At 34.6% G+C, this 20,971-nt stretch overlaps 1 protein-coding gene across 3 annotated transcripts in view; it reads left to right on the forward strand.

Moving 5' to 3' along the window:
• CSMD3 (CUB and Sushi multiple domains 3) overlaps positions 1–20,971 on the forward strand; it is a 796,263-nt gene that overhangs the window by 596,627 nt on the left and 178,665 nt on the right. For all 3 annotated transcript variants that reach the window (XM_075141259.1, XM_075141260.1, XM_075141261.1), the window contains one exon: positions 3,033–3,149. In XM_075141259.1, coding sequence (XP_074997360.1) covers positions 3,033–3,149 — 117 coding nt within the window. The remainder of the gene's footprint in view (positions 1–3,032; positions 3,150–20,971) is intronic.

The following is a 20,971-nucleotide window of genomic DNA, read 5'->3' on the forward strand; positions in this document are numbered from 1 at the left end:
CATATTTATTGTATTGTCAAAACAATTTTAGGTGCTTCATCACATTCACATTTGCAGATTGATATCCACAATAAAAGTATCTGTAATTTGGAAGTTCGGAAGAAATTTGTCTACCATTTTTATCTGTCAATGAAATTATTTTGTGTGATTTTTTTATACCAGCTGTGATAATACTACCTTTCAAATATTGTGAAATATTTTGGCTAGACATATACATAGTTAAATAATAATTCTACCTCAGAGAATCAAGAACACTTTGAAAGTGTACTAGCTTTCTTAAATTCTTGTGTATGACACAAACATAATTAGTTTCTCTGTTTTCCTAGCTTTAAAACAATGTCCTAGTGACATCAGTTTGATATTACAGTATGTTATCGGTATTGTAGTGTTACATCAACATAACATCGTGTTACATATTTAGTAAAAATATAACTCAAAAGTCACTGTTGATATTAATATCAATATTTTGTAGTATAAGACATTGCACTAAATTGAATAAAAACTTGTAAAATTTGCAGTAAATTTGATTTTTATTTGTTTGAAAAATTATGCATGTTAAGTTAAATGAATTAATGAAAAAATGTATGTTTATTTAAGAAAAACTGTTGGGTTTTTTTTATTATTTTGTTCTGTTTTAAGCATACTAGGAGTTTTGTAAAACCACAGATGCTTTACTTAACTGCAAAACTTGTAAGAACAAAAAAGAATAGGGGTATAAAAAATCTGGACTTTATAAGTAATGGTCCACTATATGCTGAGTACTAAATATATAGCTATTAATTTAATTTTAAGTAGTGCTATTATGTGCTATTACTTCAAGTTTTATTAAAAATTAAGGGTGAAATTCTGTCCCTTTTGGTGTCAATAGCATTGACTTCAGTGAAATCATAATTTTACCCTGAATTTGCACTTTATTGTATATCTCCTGATTAGGGAAGTATAATAATGATATGAATGCTGGAGTGGGACAGTATTATTGGTCTTTGTTGCAGTAACTCATTTATTCAACTCACAAACAGTAAAGAAGGAAATGCGATTAGGGAGAAGTAGTAAGCTTTTTGATAATCTTATTTCTCTAGTTTTAGTGCTTTAGTTGCTTCTATTCTTCCATATTCTCTTCTGTTTCATCCAAAATCTGGAATAGAAAATCTTGAGTGCTTACAAGCTGGTAAGCAAATCTGTTTTCATCAAAAATATTTACCACATTCAGCTAGTGAAGAGTTTCTAGTTTGTGTTTTTCAAATAACTCAAGGCAAGTAAGTCCCTGGATGTGAGGCTCAGCCAAGACTCTATTGCTTCTTGGCAAAAAGTACCAATAATTCTATTATCTAAATATATTTTCACAAGAAAGCATGAATTTCTGATATTTCACATGACAGTGGATTGAGGGAGGACACTGAGATTATTCTTTTAGCCATAGAAAACAATATTCTGTGTACGTATGGTAGTCTTAGTGCTTACTCCGTATCTCAGACTGGGTGCCTGTCAGTAAAGCTGTACTGAGCATTGCCAAGACTATGTCCTGTCCTGGGTCCTGACTGATTTGCTAATCTCTAATATATGTGCCACATCTACCACATGCACAAGCAAAAGTCAAGATCCTTCTGTTGACCTATTTCAAATATCATGACTTTCACACTAGCCCATTAAATCATTTACGAATTGTATATGCAGACGGGAGCAATAGGTACCATCTGCTCCCATTTCAGGTACACAGTCTGTCAAACCCTGCAGCTACACCATACTGAAAGGAACCCATGTTAATGCAAATTACAGAAATCCATGCTCAAAGCGACGGGGCCTTAAGTTGCTAGCATTAAAAGATGTGTTCTTTTCATGGTATACTCTACCATATGTTTTGTGTGAATTAACTAAAAGTAGTTTTAAAATACATGATTTCTAGCTACACTAATAAATAGCTTGTATTTAGTATGACAAGTAATGAGATAAAATCTTCTGAAATAATAGTAAGAAAACCATCTTCTTATTATTTAATATTAGAAGATATTAATGTTTTGAGAGCATACGACAAAAAACAGATTTTTTTGTGTTTAGCAAATGAAACATTGAATAGTACTTATTTTAGAGAGTCAGTTACGTCTTAACAGAGGAAACAAATTTGTTGAATAGATATGTTAACGTTAAACTCATTAAAGATGTTTTATAGGCCAAAGTGGATAGAAGAAATATTCTAAACAGATGCCATAATCTTTACAACAGATTAAACTACTAAATTATAGTGTGTTTGAGAAGCAGGTAATAGACATAGGAAAACACTAACACCTATGACTGTTTCATATAAATGCACCTGAACATCTGATGAAGAAAAAGAAGAAAAAGCACTGTTTCTTGTTTGACAGTTTTGAATAATGCCAGAAGCTACCTTCTATTGTTAACCTCAGAAAAATACATTGTTGTAGTAAATAACATTGTTATTTATCTGCCATTTTATCAAGTATTATGGCTATTAATGGTAGAATAAACATGATGTTTGTATGATAAAGAAAAGTGTTTGCTCATAACTTTATATATATAATGTTATAAATAATTGAGATATAAATAAGTGGTACATCGTGTTAAGTCAAGGAATTCTGACTTTCTTATTTCAGTAGTTCTGTACATTATTTTGAATTATGAGTCTATTGGCATGAGTAAGAATTTACTAGTGTGCGGAACAGCTGCATAATCTATGCTTTTATCAGAGTATAAAGCGTCAAACAAATGAATAATAGTTTTGTACGCTGTAAATAATAACATACTGTGGATAAAGCACATCATTATTTTGTTAAGATGGTCGATAATGGTAAAGAAAACCAGTAGCTGATCTGGAAAACTGTAGAGTGCCATCAGTTCTCTTCTAATATATGAGGAAGTTGTGCATACTCAGTACTTCACAGGATATACAAATTTAATCTGGTGTAGGTGTGTTATAAAATTTACTGTAATAGCATATACCAACATACAACAAATCACTTTAAAATGAAATTTTTCTGATTTTGTATTATTCAAAACTGATTATCTTCACTTTTTAGCACCCTGTGGAAGCCGGTCAACAGGCTCTGAAGGCACTGTATTATCACCAAACTACCCCAAGAATTATAGTGTTGGTCACAACTGTGTTTACTCTATCACAGTTCCTAAGGAATTTGGTAAGTAGATCTGGTCTCATTCATATCTTTTTGTTGCTTGGCTACTTTCAACAATTCTGGATGATTTGTGTGATTGCTTTTGTATTAAACATATTAATGTGAAAAAGCTGTTTTAAATGGATATTTCTGTTTTTACTTTTAATCGTTTTTATAGTGCACTATTTTCTCAAAATGCTTATATTTACCATTATCTTTTGAAATTACTGTTGTTCATTTATTTTTGTCTCACTCTGACAACCAACATGTAACTTACAATAATGCTGTGATGCTAGCCAAATATATTAGTCGTACCAGGTAAGGTTTCTTTTCACCCAAGATCATGTGCCAAGGCTCTAGAAAGTGTAGCGTAGCTCCAGTAAGTCCACATAAGCAGGGGAAGCAATATTTATCTTAAATGTATGGTAATACTGTTATAATCCTTGGCTTCTCTGCATCATGAGGCAATGGCATAGTCTTTCCTGAGGAATGAAATTAGAGCAGCATGCATCTGTCTGGTTTTTGTAGATACCCAGATCCTCCATCAAAACTTCACTCCCATCCTAACATTTTTTCTGATGACTAGATGAATCTTTTAAAGACGTCTCCTGTCCCACACAAAGACAAGGCTTTTACCGCACTGTTTTATCTCTCTGGATTTATGAATTATTTTATCTCACTTTATTATTAAACAATGCCTATGATGACAGCTGATAGTTTGTTGTTCACTTTGACTCCTTGGTAAGCAGTATGCCACATACTGAATATAATTTATTCTTTAAATATCCATCCTTCAGATTTATGCTTGGATAAGTAGGACTTTATTCTGATCCACTGCTCACATTTCAGTTCATCAAATAACAGGTGCCTGTGGATGAGGCTGGGTATTTATTAATCTTCTTTCATGTTGATTCTATAAACATTTTATCCAAATTAAAGGCAATGCTTGAACTGCTGTGTATCCATCTGCCATACTCATGATGACTGAACTCCCTTAATATCCAATTAATTTGTTCTTATATATGGAACAGAGATGCATAGGCTACTACAAAATAAACAGGTTTTTAAAAGTATTGTCTCCTAAGCCATGGGAATCTCTACTTATTCCTCTAGAACATTCAGAAAAAATTAAATACATTTGCACAATTCTTTATTTATTTCTAGCTGTTACAAGCATATGCTTTTGACCTAGCTAATTTGTTTTAGATAAACTGGAAATATTATGTCCTCCCATTTCCATTAGATCTGATACTTCTTGGTTTATGACACAGATGTCAACATGTAAAGAGTTAAAATAACTACAGTAAAGCTATTTAAAATGTTAATGCTCTGTACTTCATATAGTTGACATTCTAGATAGAAATGTAATTTTGTGATTTCTGGAAATAAAGACAGAATTCCCAAAACAAGACATGGAAGTGGGGAAAAATCCCACTGTTCTGCATAGTTACTTGGAATAATTTGACAAATACTCATTTTCTTTACACACTAGGCATGTTAAGAACAGTATTAAGGAATTCTGTTTGACGCTTTCACAGTGCTTATACAAAAAAAAGAAAAACACTGATAAGAAGAAGGAAAATCATGGTTTAGATATGATTAACCCTGCCATACAAGGATTCAGTGATGAATTGGGGATATGATTATGACACAGTATCTGCGATTTCTCTCAAGCTCTTTGGCTGTCCTACCTGGGGATAGACCTTTACTCTTTTTCTTGTGTTTAAACAGCATATTTTGACAATTATGCCAGGTACCATGGAAGTAGTTAATCCACTTTTGTGAATACAGAAAACATGAATGCTTGTGTTTTGAAAGAGAAAGGTAAAAAACATAGCTGGCAGTAGCCATTAAAAAATGAGGATGACATGACACATCGAATAGGCCAAAACAAGTATTTTCATTTTAGCTGGTTTTTTTTATGATACTCTACAGTAATAGGGAGCAGAATTCCTTGCACCCAAAAGCTCAAATTTTAAAATATGAATCTTTATTTGAATTATACAGTGGTGTATTTTTTTTTGTAAGTTATTAATATGGGTTTTTTTCTGACCCATGCTCTTTCTTTAATCTATCATTACTAAAATTATTCCAGTAACAACCATTAAGAAAGTCAAAGTAATTTTGACAATTGATTTAACCTAAGTTTTCTGCACTCAAGATAATTATTTGTCCCAGTTTGAAATTTTAAAGATTTGTGTAATGAATGTGTTTTATCTAATAGCTTTCATCTCTATCTCATCACAATATATTCAAGTACAGTTGCAGAGAAGGATAGCCATAAATTTTTAATGCTGAGCTCTTTAAGATCAGTTTTAGGAATTTATTACCTGTAACTCTATTATTTTGGGTCCTGATGGAAGACATTGCATTAAGAAAAGAGTCTTCACTTGCAGTGCTTGATATAGATTGTGACTGACAAGATGGTCCCCAAAAAATGGTGGCCTTTGTGGATAAAGACACCAGATTTCATCTTGAATTCACTTACTAATGTGCATCATGACATGCAGAGATTATTCACAACAATGAAGAGTTGAAACAAGTTTTCTGAAGAATGAAGGGGTACTCCAGCAAAGCTGCTGACATAAGATAATTTAAAGTAATTTTCCTAAAGAAAACAGCAAAAACTCTTCTTCCATAATCTCTCCTATGGCTCCAACTTTCAATGTGAAATACAGCATTCAAATATTTGCTGAATGGAACCTCTTCAGGAACTATTTTGGCATACAATACAGTATATGAGATCTTATAATAAAGCACCGTTTAAAAAAAAAAAGCTAAAACCAGGTCAATATAGAAAAAACCACAAACAACGGAATAGCATATTCAGTGTGTAGAAGGGAACTCATTGGCCTGGATTAGTTTTTGATGGAGTGAAAAGAAAAGCTATTTCATGTGCAACTTTTCAGGTTCTCAGGCCCAAAATTCTGTGAAAAAGTCATTGCAGCATGGACTTTTTTTCAATGTTTCATTATTCTGTCATGCAGAATCACAGTTGCAATATTTCATACCATGACAAGTTTAAGCTAGAAGATAAATGATTCACGAAAACACACAGTATGCCACAGGCAAAATCTTTTGTAAACATGGAAGACTCATCTTCTTTGACACTCTCCCACTGATATTTTAAAACAGTGTAATGATTGTTAATTGTTCAGCACTGAAATCCAGCACTGACTACAATTAAAATGCAGATGTTTAAGATTTTATTTTGTTTTCCTGATGCACATGAATTAGTTTGTATGCTCTGCTTTACATAACAGTGTCATCTATATTTCTATTCAAGTTAATATTTTTAACAGTAAAATAAATTTTATATCAACTTGCCTCGGCAAATGGTTTTCCTTTCTGTTAGAGCTAAAAGATTGAACATATACAGTAAGGTTTATGAGCTATGCTTTCAGAAAATTAAGTATCAATTCTCAGTGGCCATCAAAAAATATGAAATTTAAATCAGAGCTCTTTTTTTCCTACAAGGAAGCTAAGAACCTTGTATATAATTGGGAAAATGTCTAGTTTCTATGGAGACTGTACATTTACTTTACATTTACAGCACGATATAATATTAAAAAAATGACAAACACTTTATTGATAAGCATGACATTTTGGGACAAGTTTTCTTGGAATTTTGGCAATGAAGGTAGACCCAGTTCACTTACTATAAACAGGGAAGTTAAAATCCACTATTGTCTTCAATTCCTGAATAACTGGCTTGTATTCACAGATACCTTTCTATCATACAGTTATACCATTTTCAGCTTTTCCTTGTGTCTTTTCTTGAATCTCTGTGTTATGAGATAGCCCAGAATTATTGTAATTAAGCAACGGAGAGAAGAAACAAATAGAGCCAAACAGCAGGGCTTTAGGATTATTATTGTTATTGTTACTGTTATTATTATTTATTAGATCCTTCAAGAGTAATTTTTTGCAAGTTCTGGAAGGTACACGTGCAACTTTTATTCTGCCAGTGAAGACACACATTGAGCAAACAATGTTGTCAACACATGTTTTCTCTTAGACAGCTCACTGCATCTAGAATTGTTAGACAGCTTAAAAGGCCTGTCACACTAGAGTTATTTCAGTACTGTTTGATTTTATTTCAAACTCAGTTTACATTTGGAAAGAAAAAAAGATAGGCAAGGACAGATCATAAGTAGCAGAATGTCCCAAATGACAGCCTCACATCAAGAGGGAATAACCAAATGGTATATATGATAATACTTAGCTGTGTTAAAGTAAAGTTAAAGTAAAACATTTGCTTTTAATAACTTGAATCCATCAGTTACGTGGCAGACATGTATGGACTGACGTTTTTAAAATGTGGAGGATTTAACTCTCCATCTTAAATTAAAATGGGTGGAAATGTCTGGCTGAATATCTAGCTTTAATATTTTTAACCATGAACTAAGCAATTATTGAATTAAGCAATGCTTTGCTGAATGGGAGGTAGAGATGACAGAGGATGATCTGAAATATCAAAATGCTACCATAGGCAGGAATCTTATTCTGTTTCCTACCCTCCTTTCACACAAGTAACCACTTCAAAGTCAGTGGGACTGCATTGTCCAGACAATGATTACTTGTCAGCAGAATGGAGTGAAACCACAAAGACTGCTCCAAATGCTTGTATGCCCAGTTGTATAAAGGCTCAAGACACTAATTTCAGGAGAAAGGGACAATGATCCAGCTTGTACTATGTATTTTATAAAATGTAAGTCATCCCACCTTTCCTTCCCAAAAAGAGAACAACTTCAAAATCACATGACTTCCAAGAAAAGTGACCATTATTTATTCGTGCATTTTGAAAAATGTTTTTTTTCCAGGTAATCATTAAACTATATTTTTTTAAGACAAAATCTTCTACTTTTTGCGTATGTCATAATTTGTCATAAAGGCAGAAAAGCTGACTGTATCACAGGACACTTCATATAAAAACTAAAAATATTTTAAAAAGATGAATCACTTAATCCAGAAATGTAATGAAATTCAATGTAGTTGAGCATGACAACTAGTTAGATTAGGAGTATGGTATTCAGTTTTCTGATTTATTTTCTCAGTTTTCTGAAGTATAGAGTGAACATCATGCAATACTGAGGATGTACATACAAATACTTATTATTAACAATAGGAAGAAGTATTTACTGTATGAGTAAAACCAATAGATGATAGAAAGTTCACATCCCTTTTCCTTTTTTCTTGGCATTCTTTCAACTCCGTTGCCCTGTTGTCATTTCTCTTTTTAATACCATTCTGTTAATGCAAGATTTTCAAAGGATCTTGTACTAGCATCCTAAAACATTAGAATCATATTTAGTAAATTCTTAAAACTGAGCTTCGAGAGCTCAGCATTAAAAAGTGTATGGAAGTCCTTTTCTGCAATCTTCTCCAGTCAGCTAACTAAGCTTCATTCAAAAGTACATAAACAGCAGTGTAACCATCTGTGATAAAATTTAGAAACTCTGGCCAGAACTGAGATGTCATTGTGCAAACAGGCAGACACAGAAGCGGTTTTCATCCCAGAGACAATAAGCCTAATTAAGTTAATACGCAATCAGACATACAATTGGCAAAGTATTCTTTCTTTTCTTTTTTTTTTTTTTAAATGATGTATTATCAGTATGGAAAGGAAGCATTTGCAACATTGGTGTAAATGCTGCTTTATGTTAATTTAGCGCATTGCCAGAATATTATTTTCGTTTGAAAATTCTCTGCTTAACTGTGGTGGGTACATGTCTTCTCATTTGACTCTTTTGTCAAGTTAATTTTGAGAGTTAGTGAAGAACACTGAAGGGGGATAAGAATGGAGTCAGGTTGCCTAGAGCCAGAAAAATATGTAGGTTGTGTACATTGTCCTAGAAACAAATAATACACCCTCCCACCACAACGGAAATTGAATATTCTCAGTGTGCATTCAATGTGCATTGAATGACTGAATATGAATTTATTTTCCACTATTATTTTGATTAAATATAAAAAATAAACTATTTGAAATGTACAATGCTTTTTTAAGGCATAGTTCATTTCTTCCTTAAAGTAAGAAGATTACATAGCTATGTAATAAATACAATAAAAATGGATAGAAACTCCGTCATTGTTTTATGTGCATTTTAGCAAGGAAAGAATGTACAGGTGGTGAGCCAAAAACATAAGAAAACTTAAAAGTCTATCTTCTGCACAATAAATGGACATGAAAAGCTTAATGGAAAAAAAAAAAATCTTCATCCATAAGTGTAAGATCTGGACCTTTGGAGTCAGATGCAGTGACATGATTTGTGTTTTAATCCAAGTGTGTATAATCCAAGTGGGGATGCTCTAAATCTGTGAATGTATCTTGTCTTGAAGAGCTGCCCTTACACATTGCTGATTTATGTGCATATATGTTTTAGGCTTGTATGCAAAGAAAATAGGTGTGTATACATGTAATTTATCCCTTTGGTGAGATACATTTCCTCTTGGTTTAGTTAGGTACCTAACTATGGAAGTTAGATATCTACTCTAAGCCATTCAGATGCTTGCTCTAATCAACAGAGAGAGATACATATTCCCATGGCATGATTCATCCCATTTAAAACATCTATCTGCAATTTTTGGAAGGAGATAAATTCCTTGTAATATAAAAGAAACAACACAGCCTTATTTTGTCATATTTGTTCTGGCAGCTACCGCAGGTTAAATGAATTAGAGAACATTGCTGCTAGTGTAATCTATATCCATCCAGTAGTCACGTTGCACACATATAGCTTTATGATTTTATCTTATGAGTATATGGTAAGGTTGACAATTTCAGATATGTTTCGGTTTGCAGCCAGTTTAGGGGCATGAGCTTAAATGATTCAAATTTAAGCTTTACTTAGTGATTCCTCATCCTCAAATCTTTTAAATCTAACACTGGAGGCGAACAAAATCTGTGTCTTATTATTAAGCATATATTAGATAATAACATTCCTGCTTGTTTAAATGGTGTTAGATCACATACTCAAGAAGAATTTCAGGTGATGGACTGCATTATATTAGATCTTCTACAGGAACAGGAAGCCGTGACCTATAGCCTGTCTACACAATGAATATATAATGGATTTATGTTGCCATCTGGAAAAAGAAAATGAAAGGCAGGATTAGTTATATGCTGGAAATATTTTTTGTTGTGGGTTTTGGGTTTTGTTTTTTTTTTTTTTAGCAAGTATTAAGTATTTTCTTCTCCAGAATACATAATAAATATACCTTAAATTGCTACTTAAAATAGAAATATTTTCACTTTGGTATAAAATGAATTATAATGCAAGAATTTAGGTTACATATGAAACTAGGAAATTATTTTCCCATTGATGTAAAAATTTCTTTCTTTGAAGAATATTTTGCAAATTTTAATGGAACTTGTTGTGCCAAAGATTTTTATTTTTCATTGTATTTCAAACACAGAACAATAGTACTGACTACTTAATTCAGATATGAATAGGCTAGTAGCAATATATTGTATATTGAAGATACCTGGTAGATAGTGCATATATTTTTTATCATACTGTTAAGTACATATAAATTACTGTGCTACCTGCACTCTGTAAAACAGCTGGAGATTGCAGTCTAAGATTTTGGGAGAATAGAAGTGAGCATTAGTTCTATGACTATTAACTTCTGGTTTGCTTTTCTAATTCAAGGCCAAGTTTGTGTCATTCAGATGCTAACTATATAATTTAAAGGAGTGCCAGAAGGTCATTTCACATCACTTTCCACTTATCTATGAATCTCCTAGGTTTATAAGAGGAAGGACTAGCAGGTTTTATATACGCAAACTCACAGCTGGGGAATATTTCATTCATTGGTTCAGTGCTTAACATGCTTGCCAAGTGAGCAGATGCCAATAAAAAAGTCACCATAGGGTGACTTTTAAAGGAGATCAAACTATTCAATGTTTTTTTGAAATAAAATTTGAAGGGATTTACTATTTCAGTTGCTTAATATGATTTGAAGTCACTTTTGCAATGCTGCTTTTAGATTTTTTCAATAAAAATGATTAGTTTTGGCTCAAATATTAATGATGTTTTTTCATATAATAATGGCCTATTTAACACAGATCACTAAATAGCTTATGCTATTGAGTTTGACTATAAAGATATGGCAACAGTATAGCTGTCTTTTTAATAGCTTAATAACAAAATGGAATGATGATATGACCACATCTGTGGTCTTCGAAGAAATTCATGACTTCACAATAAGTAAAATAATTTGACTATAATGCCAATGAATTGATGAAAGATTTTTAAAGATTTTCTTTTTTTTTTTTTTTTTCCTGAGCAGCGTGACTCCAGCTGCTCCAAATATTTAATTATCAAACCTTGTTCACAGAAAAGGCTGTTACTAAAATAGCTGAAATTAGTCTGGGTTCCTGATTCCAAATGACAGAGGACAGACTACATTACATTTGTCACTTACATGCTTTCCAATGCATGTTACTATCCTGAAGAGGAGACTGAGTGGTGGCAGATTTTCTAAACAATTCTGCTTTTTTGTTAGGTGCACTTCTTAGGATAGGATTGAAGTACTTTAGCAGCACAGTACCAAAAGCTTGCATCACCATTGATTAGGTCCTTTTAATGTAAGGTTATATTAATAATGAAGGTGTCATTTTTACTCTTAATCTCTTTATGAGTGAAGAAACTGCTTTCTCACTCTTCAAGCCTGGCCAGCATGAAGTTGATTAGGTGGTGCAAAATTGCTTATTTCTGGCCAGCAGAATTCTAAGATTCAGGAGCATCCTGCCCCTTCACCAACAAACGTCTGCACTAGATGGGAGCCTTCCTCGGTCATCCTGTTGGAACAAGGTCACAGTCCATCTCAGAATTCACCTAGCTGCATGTGAAGCCAGGCAGAGAGCAGGTAAACTCTCTCTGGAGAGCCTGACTCTTCAAAGATTAGCTGGGCTGTGGAAATTTATAGTTCTGTTCTTCATTCCTAGGAATTAGATAACAAAATAATCAAGGGAAAGTGGTTACATGAGTCTTTCCTGATGGAAAAAAGAGCTCTTAGAGCTTGTGATTCTTCTAGAAACATTAATTTTGCATCTATGACTATATAAAATCCCAGACAACTGGAAAGACTAACAGTGCTTCTATTTAGAATAAGATATAGTTTGTCTGATGGGGTGATAGAAATGAATGAGGTTTCAATTTCCCTCAGGCTAAAGAAAGTCTAAAACTCTATTCGCCTACTCACCTAGTTCTTTAACTAATGGACTAATCAAAATTATGAAAAATGCAAATCATACCAGCCTCACAAACCAGTCTAGACTTCATCTAAGTGAATGGTGTTCTACTAGGGGGTTTGGTAGATTTAGCCTTATAACTCAGATACTAAGTTCTGGAAATAACTCTGTCTGGCTTCATAAAAGGAATGAATAGTCATCATTACTTAGCTATTCATAAATATCATTAGCTTTCATTTAAATTACCTGAAAATTTTTGAAGTTAGATGTATTTTCAGTAATCAGTAGATACAGGCCATTGGACCAGGCTTTGCTTTCTCTTGTTGTTTTTTTTTTTCTCTGCATTTTCCCACCTTTGTAGCTGCAAAAATCAATGGGAAAGTCATCCTAACAGAACAATTGAGGTATCTCCAAGTGCCTACTCCCTGATACAGAAGTTTCACTGGCTGGCAGTAAGAGACAGAGAAATCTGGCCAGGGAATCAGTGAGAAGTCATTGTGACCATTCCCAAGTTTCCATCTTGAAGTATTCTGCTATGTTTCAGGGAAGGAGTTCATTAGGATCAGGCTACGATCAAGGAACTGTAAAAAATCCTTTGCAAAAGTCTTCTACTTATAAAACTTTTCACTATTAGGCCCTGCTCATGTAGTTATAATCCATACTTCTTACCTTTCCTCTTCATTATATCCCTTTGGATATAAACCATTCCTCTCTCAAGTAAGCTTATTTGTATTGACTTAGATGTTTCTGTTCACCACTGTGTACACAGATACAATCTTCAAAGATTCAGGATTTCTCTCAGTGATTTCCCTGTAATTATCTTTGTTTAGAAAACAAATAAAAAGGTGTTTGCAATTCTCACTAAACTTTGCTTTGTGTTTCTTACAATTGCAGTACTGAATGCAGAAATGGGTGATTACTCCACACTCTTAAAACAGAATCTCTGAGCATTCTATTTTACTAAAGAAAGGTTGTGGTTTTTAGCTGTTTGCTGTTTGCATCCAATTATTTATTTATAGTAATTTTAAAAAAACATTCTAGTTAAACTTGGGATAGAGCTGAATTGCATCCACTCTGTTAACAGTAAATTTCAGGAAAATGTGGTTAAGTTTTCTGAGGAGAAAAAAAAAAACTTGGAAGCCAGAGTTTTGCACATATTTTGTGGCAAAAAAAAAACCTTTTTGTAAGAGTTTAGAATTCAAAATGTATTTGGAGAAGTCATTAAAAGACTCTCAAAATATGGCTATTTCATGAGAGGAAGTTGCTTTGAGTTGCTACTTAGAGAGGATGTTGAATTTCTGCTTTGGGGGCAGGTGTGCAAGGCAGTGGAGGATGATAGTCCTATTATTTCTGATAGGTTCCACCTGGGGTATGTCAGTTAGGCAGGAGAACGGAAGAGGATCATATCATTTGATGATTACAAGGGGTAAATAGCAGAAGTAGTGATGGGAAGAACAGGAAAAGTAGTGTGTATATATATGTATGGACACATATATATATGCATATATGTTGTCAAAGGGTAAAGCCTCCCTGAAAGCAACTCAGCTAATGAGACTTGCTCAGCTCTAACTGATTATATGAGTGTTGCATGCACTGGGAAGAAAAAGACAAACACAAACTTTGTTATTGTCATGGGGTGAGGCCTACCCAAGAACACTGCTCAGATGAAAGACACCTGTACCACATCTGTCCAGATCTATCAGATAAAATTATTCCAGTATGTTTAGAAAAGAAAAAAAACCCACAGATGAACCTTGTGAAAGAGTTACCCTAAGGTGGAAATGGTATGTATAGGCATCAGGATACTAGACAAGACTCAAACATGTCAAGCATTTGGTGCAAGTATTCTGTTTCCCTGCACGTATTGTACTGGTCACAGCTTGACTGGAGGAGCTGGTGTCTTGGCTGGTGTGAGTGTGAAGTTATATATATGTCATAGGACAGAAATCTTAGACTATCACTACCTACTACTATCTGCTACATTATCCACCCTGCTTTGTAAATATGTTTGGGATTATATGTCATTGAGTTGTGTGGTTCTCTTGTGACTATTACAGCCCAAATTCCACTTTCATTATACGTATAATATGTAACATTGGATGGACTTCTCTGCTTTTTGCTTTAATACTTGAGGCCTGCATAGACCTGCGTTTTTAAATATATGTGATGGTGAACATCCAGTTGCACTGATTAGACATTATCATAGTCAATCAGAAATAGGTTTCTACAAAAACTAGGTTTTGTGAGGTTTCTTTTCATGATTGAATCACCAAGTCAAACTGTTATTTTTCCAAGCCATCTGTTCCTCCGGCTCTCTTCCTCCTTTTTCCCTTTCCCAGTCTCTATAAAGGACTGTGGATCCTTAAGCAAACTGTTCTGGCTATACCTTCTTGTCTATACTTTCAGTGGTGGCATCGAGAGGATGGTAAAAATCCTCAAAATATTAACATATACTATTAAGAATTATTAAAAATGTTGAGGCTTCAAATTATGTTGTATAGAGAGGGTAAATCTTGTAATAATATGACTTCGGTGGTTATTTGGTATAGATATTGTTGGCCAATATCTAGTAATTTACACGAAACAGTATTTTAAGACAAAGTTCGTGTCATCATTTTGTATGTCATGTCCTATTAAATATTTAATTTTAAATTCATTTTTAAGATCAAAGTACGAAGTTAAAACCTTAAATTAGTTTAATATACCTCTAAGGTAAGCATGCTTACTTTTATTTACAATCTTATGCTACTGATCCACCTTTCTCTTCTTTTTTATAGAATCCTAGAATCATAGAATTCTTTAGGTTGGAAAAGACCCTTAAGATCATTGAGTCCAACCATTAACCTAACACTACCAAGTCCACCACTCAACCATGTCCCTAAGCACCACGTCTACATGTCTTTTAAATACCTCCAGGGATGGTGACTCAACCACTTCCCTGGTGTCGTGGTTTAACCCTAGCCAGCAACTAAACACCACACAGCCGCTTGCTCATTCCCTGCCTCCGGTAGGATGGGGGAGAGAATCAGGAGGGCACAAGTAGGAAAACTCGCGGGTTGAGATAAAATCAGTTTAATAATTGAAATAAAACAAAGTAGTACAGTAATCATAATAATGATAACAACAACAATAATAGAATATAGAAAGCAGGCGATGCACAATGCAACTGCTCACCACCCGCCGACCGACACCTAGCCTGTCCCAAGCCGTGAGATCCCCCCCCTTCTCGGACCACCCCTCCTAGTTTACATACTGAGCATGACGTCACACAGTACGGAATACCCCATTGGCCATCTGGGTCAACCACCCCGTCTATGCTCCCCCCCCTGCTTCCCATGCACGTGGCAGAGCATGGGGTGCCGAAAAGTCCCCAGTGCAAGCACCACTCAGCAACAACCAAAACATCAATGGGCCATCAATATTCCTCTCATACCAAACACAAAACACAGCACCCCCCAGCTACTACAAAAAAGGTTGACTCCCCAGCTGAAACCAGAACACCTGGGCAGCCTGTTCCAATGCTTGACAACCCTTTTGGTGAAGAAATTTTTCCTAATAATCAATCTAAACCCCCCTTGGCACAACTTGAGGCCATTTCCTCTTGTCCTATCTCTTGTTACGTGGGAAAAGAGACCAACACCCACTTCACTACAACCTCCTTCCAGGTAATTGTAGAGAGCGATAAGGTCTCCCCTCAGCCTCCTCTTCTCCAGACTAGAGTCCCAGTTCCCTCAGCTGCTCCTCATAAGACTTGTTCTCCAGACTCTTCACCAGCTTCATTGCCCTTCTCTGGATACGCTCCAGCGCCTCCATGTGTTTCTTGTAGTGAAGGGCCCAAAACTGAATACAGTATTCAAGGTGTGGCCTCACCAGTGCCGAGTACAGGGGGACAATCACTTCCCCTTTCCTGCTGGCCACACTATTTCTGATACAGACCAGGATGCTGTTGGCCTTCTTGGACACCTGGGCACACTGCCGGCTCATATTCAGCCGGCTGTTGACCAAAACCCCCAGGTCCTTTTCTAACAGGCAGCTTTCCAGCCACTCTTCCCCAAGCCTGTAGTATTGCATGAGGTTGTTGTAACCCAAGTGCAGGACCCCGGCACTTGGCCTTGTTGAACCTCATAGAATTGGCCTCGGCCCATTGATCCAGCCTGTCCAGATCCCTCTGTAGATCCTTCCTACCCTCAAGAAGATCAACACTCCCACCCAACTTGGTGTCGTCTGCAAACTTACTGAGGGTGCACTCGATCCCCTCATCCGGATCATTGATAAAGCTATTAAACAGAACTGGCCCCAATACTGAGCCCTGGGGAACACCACTTGTGACTGGCCACCAACTGGATTTAACTCTGTTCACCACAACTCTTTAGGCCCGGCCATCCAGCCAGTTTCTTACCCAGCGAAGAGTATGCCTGTCCAAGCCATGAGCAGCCAGTTTCTCCAGGAGAATGCTGTAGGAAATGGTGTCAAAGGCTTTATTAAAGTCTAGGTAGACAACATCCACAGCCTTTCCCTCATCCATTAAGATGGTCATCTTGTGATAGAAAGAGATCAGATTAGTCAAGCAGGACCTGCCTTTCATAAACCCACGCTGACTGGGCCTGATGACCTGGTTGTCCAGCACGTGCCATGTGATGGCACTCAAAATGATCTGCTCTATAACCTTCCCTGGCACCGAGGTCAGATTGACAGGCTTGTAGTTCCCCGGCTCCTCCTTCTGGCCCTTCTTGTAGATGGGTGTCACATTTGCTAACCTCCAGTCAACTGGGACCTCCCTCGTTAGGCAGGACTGGTGATAAATTATTGAAAGTTCCTCTTGGGTGAGTTTGTATCACCCTGTTGAAATCAGATCAATCAGAATTAATATGTTAATGTGGAAGAGGAACACAAGTGTCTTGTATTACTGTAGTATGGCTTTTCTTTTCTTTGTTTCTCTTTCCTTTTTTCTTTTGGGGGAATGGTCTTTCCTTTTGTTTGGCAAAGCTCTTTCTCAAAGATAGGCTCATAGTTATGAACTTTACAGGTACTTAACTTTTGGGTTTGGGCTTCTTTATTAATTTAGTTATTGCTAAAATACAAATATTCTTAGCATTTCAAAAAAGTACCAGTCTGTACTTTAACACATACGATATTTCAATTTTCTTGTATTTTAATGACTGTTCTTGAAGTTTTCCATAGCATCTGTGACTACATCATGAATATCCTGCACGTATGCATCGCTAAGTTTATCAGAGGGTTTGGATGCTTCCATTTGGACTTTTGGAAGCTCAAAATACTCCTTTTGTGAGCTTTGGGTTTTTCTTTTTTTGGCGGGGGGGGAGATGTATAACTGAAATCTTTGGTGTAATTGCAACGTAGTGTTGTGTCATAATATCAGTGAGATTTTCAGTCTGATTTCTCTGGTGGTTTTATTTCCTGTCATGCTGTCCAAAACCAGATCTGAGAAGTCTTAGCTCATGGCTAAGATTTAGCATCTTTATGTTGTATCCAAGGAGAATAAATTTTATTTTTGTCTCATGGGTGAAGGAGGTGTCTAAATTTTAGCATTTAATGATTTTGATGGTAGTTTAAAAGATCAGACTCTGAACTGAAATAGGAAGTGCACTAGAAAATACAGATGAAAGGAGTGGTGTGATGGTAATACTGAATCTCAAAAATGTAAGTCAGTCATCTAGTTTTGTTCATGGGTGAAGCTTTTAATATTGTAAATTCAAATAATTGGTATCTGTACTGAATTGTGTGGTAAAATCCTCAGCTGAAAGGAAAGACAAGGTATTCTAATATGTTGATTTTAGATAAAGACTGTTTCCACTAGTCACTCAGGATTATAAAGCAGTTTCACTCATGCCACTTTGATAAATGCAGAGCAATTAACATGAATTAAAACAGTCGTTAATTTCTACAACTTTATAATATTATTACAGTTAATTATTATAACATTTATTAATTAAAATAATGAAGATCTGGTAATTTCAATAAGAAAATAAAACCTCAATAATAACATTCTCATCATATTTAGGTTGCATTCTCTATCACTTCTGTGCTGATGTTCTGCTAAAAATAAAATGACAAGCTTATAGTTGCGTAAGATTTGCTTTCTCCACAAACAAAAATGTTTCTCGTTTAGCTCTTGAAACATTTCATTTTGAAACCTTCCCTAAGTTTTGAGTTCACATTTCAGTTATAGACTCAGGCAGACTGGCCACACATGTCTTGCCAGTCTGGAAACTCTAATAAATGGTTACATCTACTTTAGGGATTGTATTGATGAAGTCCTGTTTCTCCTATTTACAGCTATTGAATGGCTGAAATATTTTCATTTTTTTCTTTCACAGGTTTTCTTTATATACCTTTTGATAATTCAATGAAGGAACTTTTCAATTTTTCCTAATTTTATTTTCTTATATTTTACTGGGAGTTTTTTTGGTTTTGCCTACTAATGAAAAGAAAAAATAATTATTAAAGTATTAATTTCATCCACACCATTCAGTAAGCTGAAGTGATAATTTGTTTCAGATGAATGAACTGATGAATCATCTGATCTAAACAGTAACATTTACTAGCAGGATAATAAAAGATAATTATTACACTCAGAAAGCTGTTGTACTTTTAATTAGTAGCTCTAAATTAGCTGAGAGGTGATTGAAGAACCAAACAGCTTTTTCAAAGTGACTTTTCCATTAAATCTAGAACCCTTATTACTTAATTAATAAAATGGCTTGAATTAAACTTGGTATCTTAATAAGATTTTATTTTTAATTGTACCTCAAATGAAATAACATTGGATTATTATTATTGTTGTTGTTGTTGTTGTTGTTGTTGTTGTTATTCCAGAGTTAATTTTTTTTTTTCGTTCTATTATGTGTATTACTTAAGAGGTAAGTGTCCTTGTGGTCCCTACATATGCATTAGAGAGAGACTTAACCACAAATTTATTAAGGGGAGACCAGCTTTCATATTTAGGAACCTTGTTTAAATACCTCATTAGCCAACTTCATGTTCTCTTACTACATTTTTTTTTTGTAATTTTCTTACATTGAAAACTTGGTTCTTGCCAGAACTGTAGTGAAGAGGTTTGTAGAGCGCAACTAAGTTGAACTTCATGATGTTTGTGTCTTTGGAGATAATAGTTTTATGAATGGTTTTGTGATTACAGTCCCAAGAACCATCAATAAAAATATTTTTTCTTAATCTGTCATCTGTAGTGATATTCCTTCTGTTATATATAGGCTACTGTCAAAATCTACAGGAAAACAACAAAAAGTTGCAGGCATGTTTTATTTCTTCTTCAGTCCATAGACTGTAATATAAAAATAAGCAATATATAAAATTCAGATGTTTTAGTTTACCAGGGTACTCCTCTTTCTTTCCATAAAAACTTGCTTAGACAGTAAGGTGCTATAAAAGTGTGATTCAGATTTGTTTTCTAAAAGCAAATAAGCAATTGTATAAGAAAGCAATGAAGCAGGACTAGAAAATGCTGCCCGTGCTCAAGATTAGCAAGATCTTCACATTTCCAAGATGCAGACACAGTTCAGAACACTTCTGTAGTAGCAGGGCAATTGCATCCTACGCGGTGCTTCTTCTAACTTCTTCCACACATTTTTGTGGAAATAAATAAAATAAAATTTTATAAAATAAAACGGAAGTAGGGACCACAGAGTATGTAATGTACACAACTGGTTTCAGAGTATTATTATGCTGAGTAGTAGCCTTTTCAGCATAAAATAAATGTGAATAGTTGTTAGCTGTAGAGTCTTGGATTTTTTTTCCTCCATCCTGTTCACACACCTGCTGCAGGACACTATAAAAAACATATCAGCTGTAGGCTACAATTACTGGGCCTAAGAGAGAAGTGTGCCACCTAATTTTCTTTTCCCTTTCAGGATATACTACCTACTTGCCCATCATAATAGCAAAGAATTCCCTTTTATTTAGATAAGAGCCTGGAGAGAAGGAAGTAAGTACATTTTAAATTTAGGATTTGAAGAAAAGCTTTTGTACAAAAACAGAGAGAAGACTGTTTTAAATAAACAGGAGTGTTGGAGTATGCATATTATGCCTCAAAACCCAGGATCCTCAAGGTGATCTGAGATTATTAAGAAATGGAGCAATAAAGTAGAAGTGACAATACAATGATAAGAACATGTTGTTCTACCTGGATACTAAGAAAGGAAACATTCCCCTTCCCTTTATTATCCTCAATAATTGACTCATCTTATTTTCCTTGCCTTAATTCTCATTGCCAATGTTCTTAATAATGTCTTAGAAACATGAATATATATTTTATCTTAAACTAAAGCAAAAAGTCAGAATGTGTCTCTAATACTTGAAATAAATTAAATTTACAAAGACTAATACCTACATTAAATACTTAAATTAAAAAAGTGGTTTTGGCAGACCTATATAGGGCAAGAGTTTTCCGGAAATTTCTGTGGCTGAATACTTAAATTAAAACTCCTCCCATCTACCTTTAATAACTTTACTGATAAATTAAAAGCAAATTGGCATAAAGTGTTTCTAAAACCATTGTACAAAGATAGACAATTTAAGGCTTCAATTTAAGGCTGGCTTAATATTAATGTTACCTAATATTAATAGTTCCCTAATTTAGAGATATCACTTAAGAATCTAAAAATAAATG

This window comes from Calonectris borealis, chromosome 2 (genome assembly GCF_964195595.1).
Source record: "Calonectris borealis chromosome 2, bCalBor7.hap1.2, whole genome shotgun sequence".
Classification (NCBI taxonomy): Eukaryota; Metazoa; Chordata; class Aves; order Procellariiformes; family Procellariidae; genus Calonectris; species Calonectris borealis.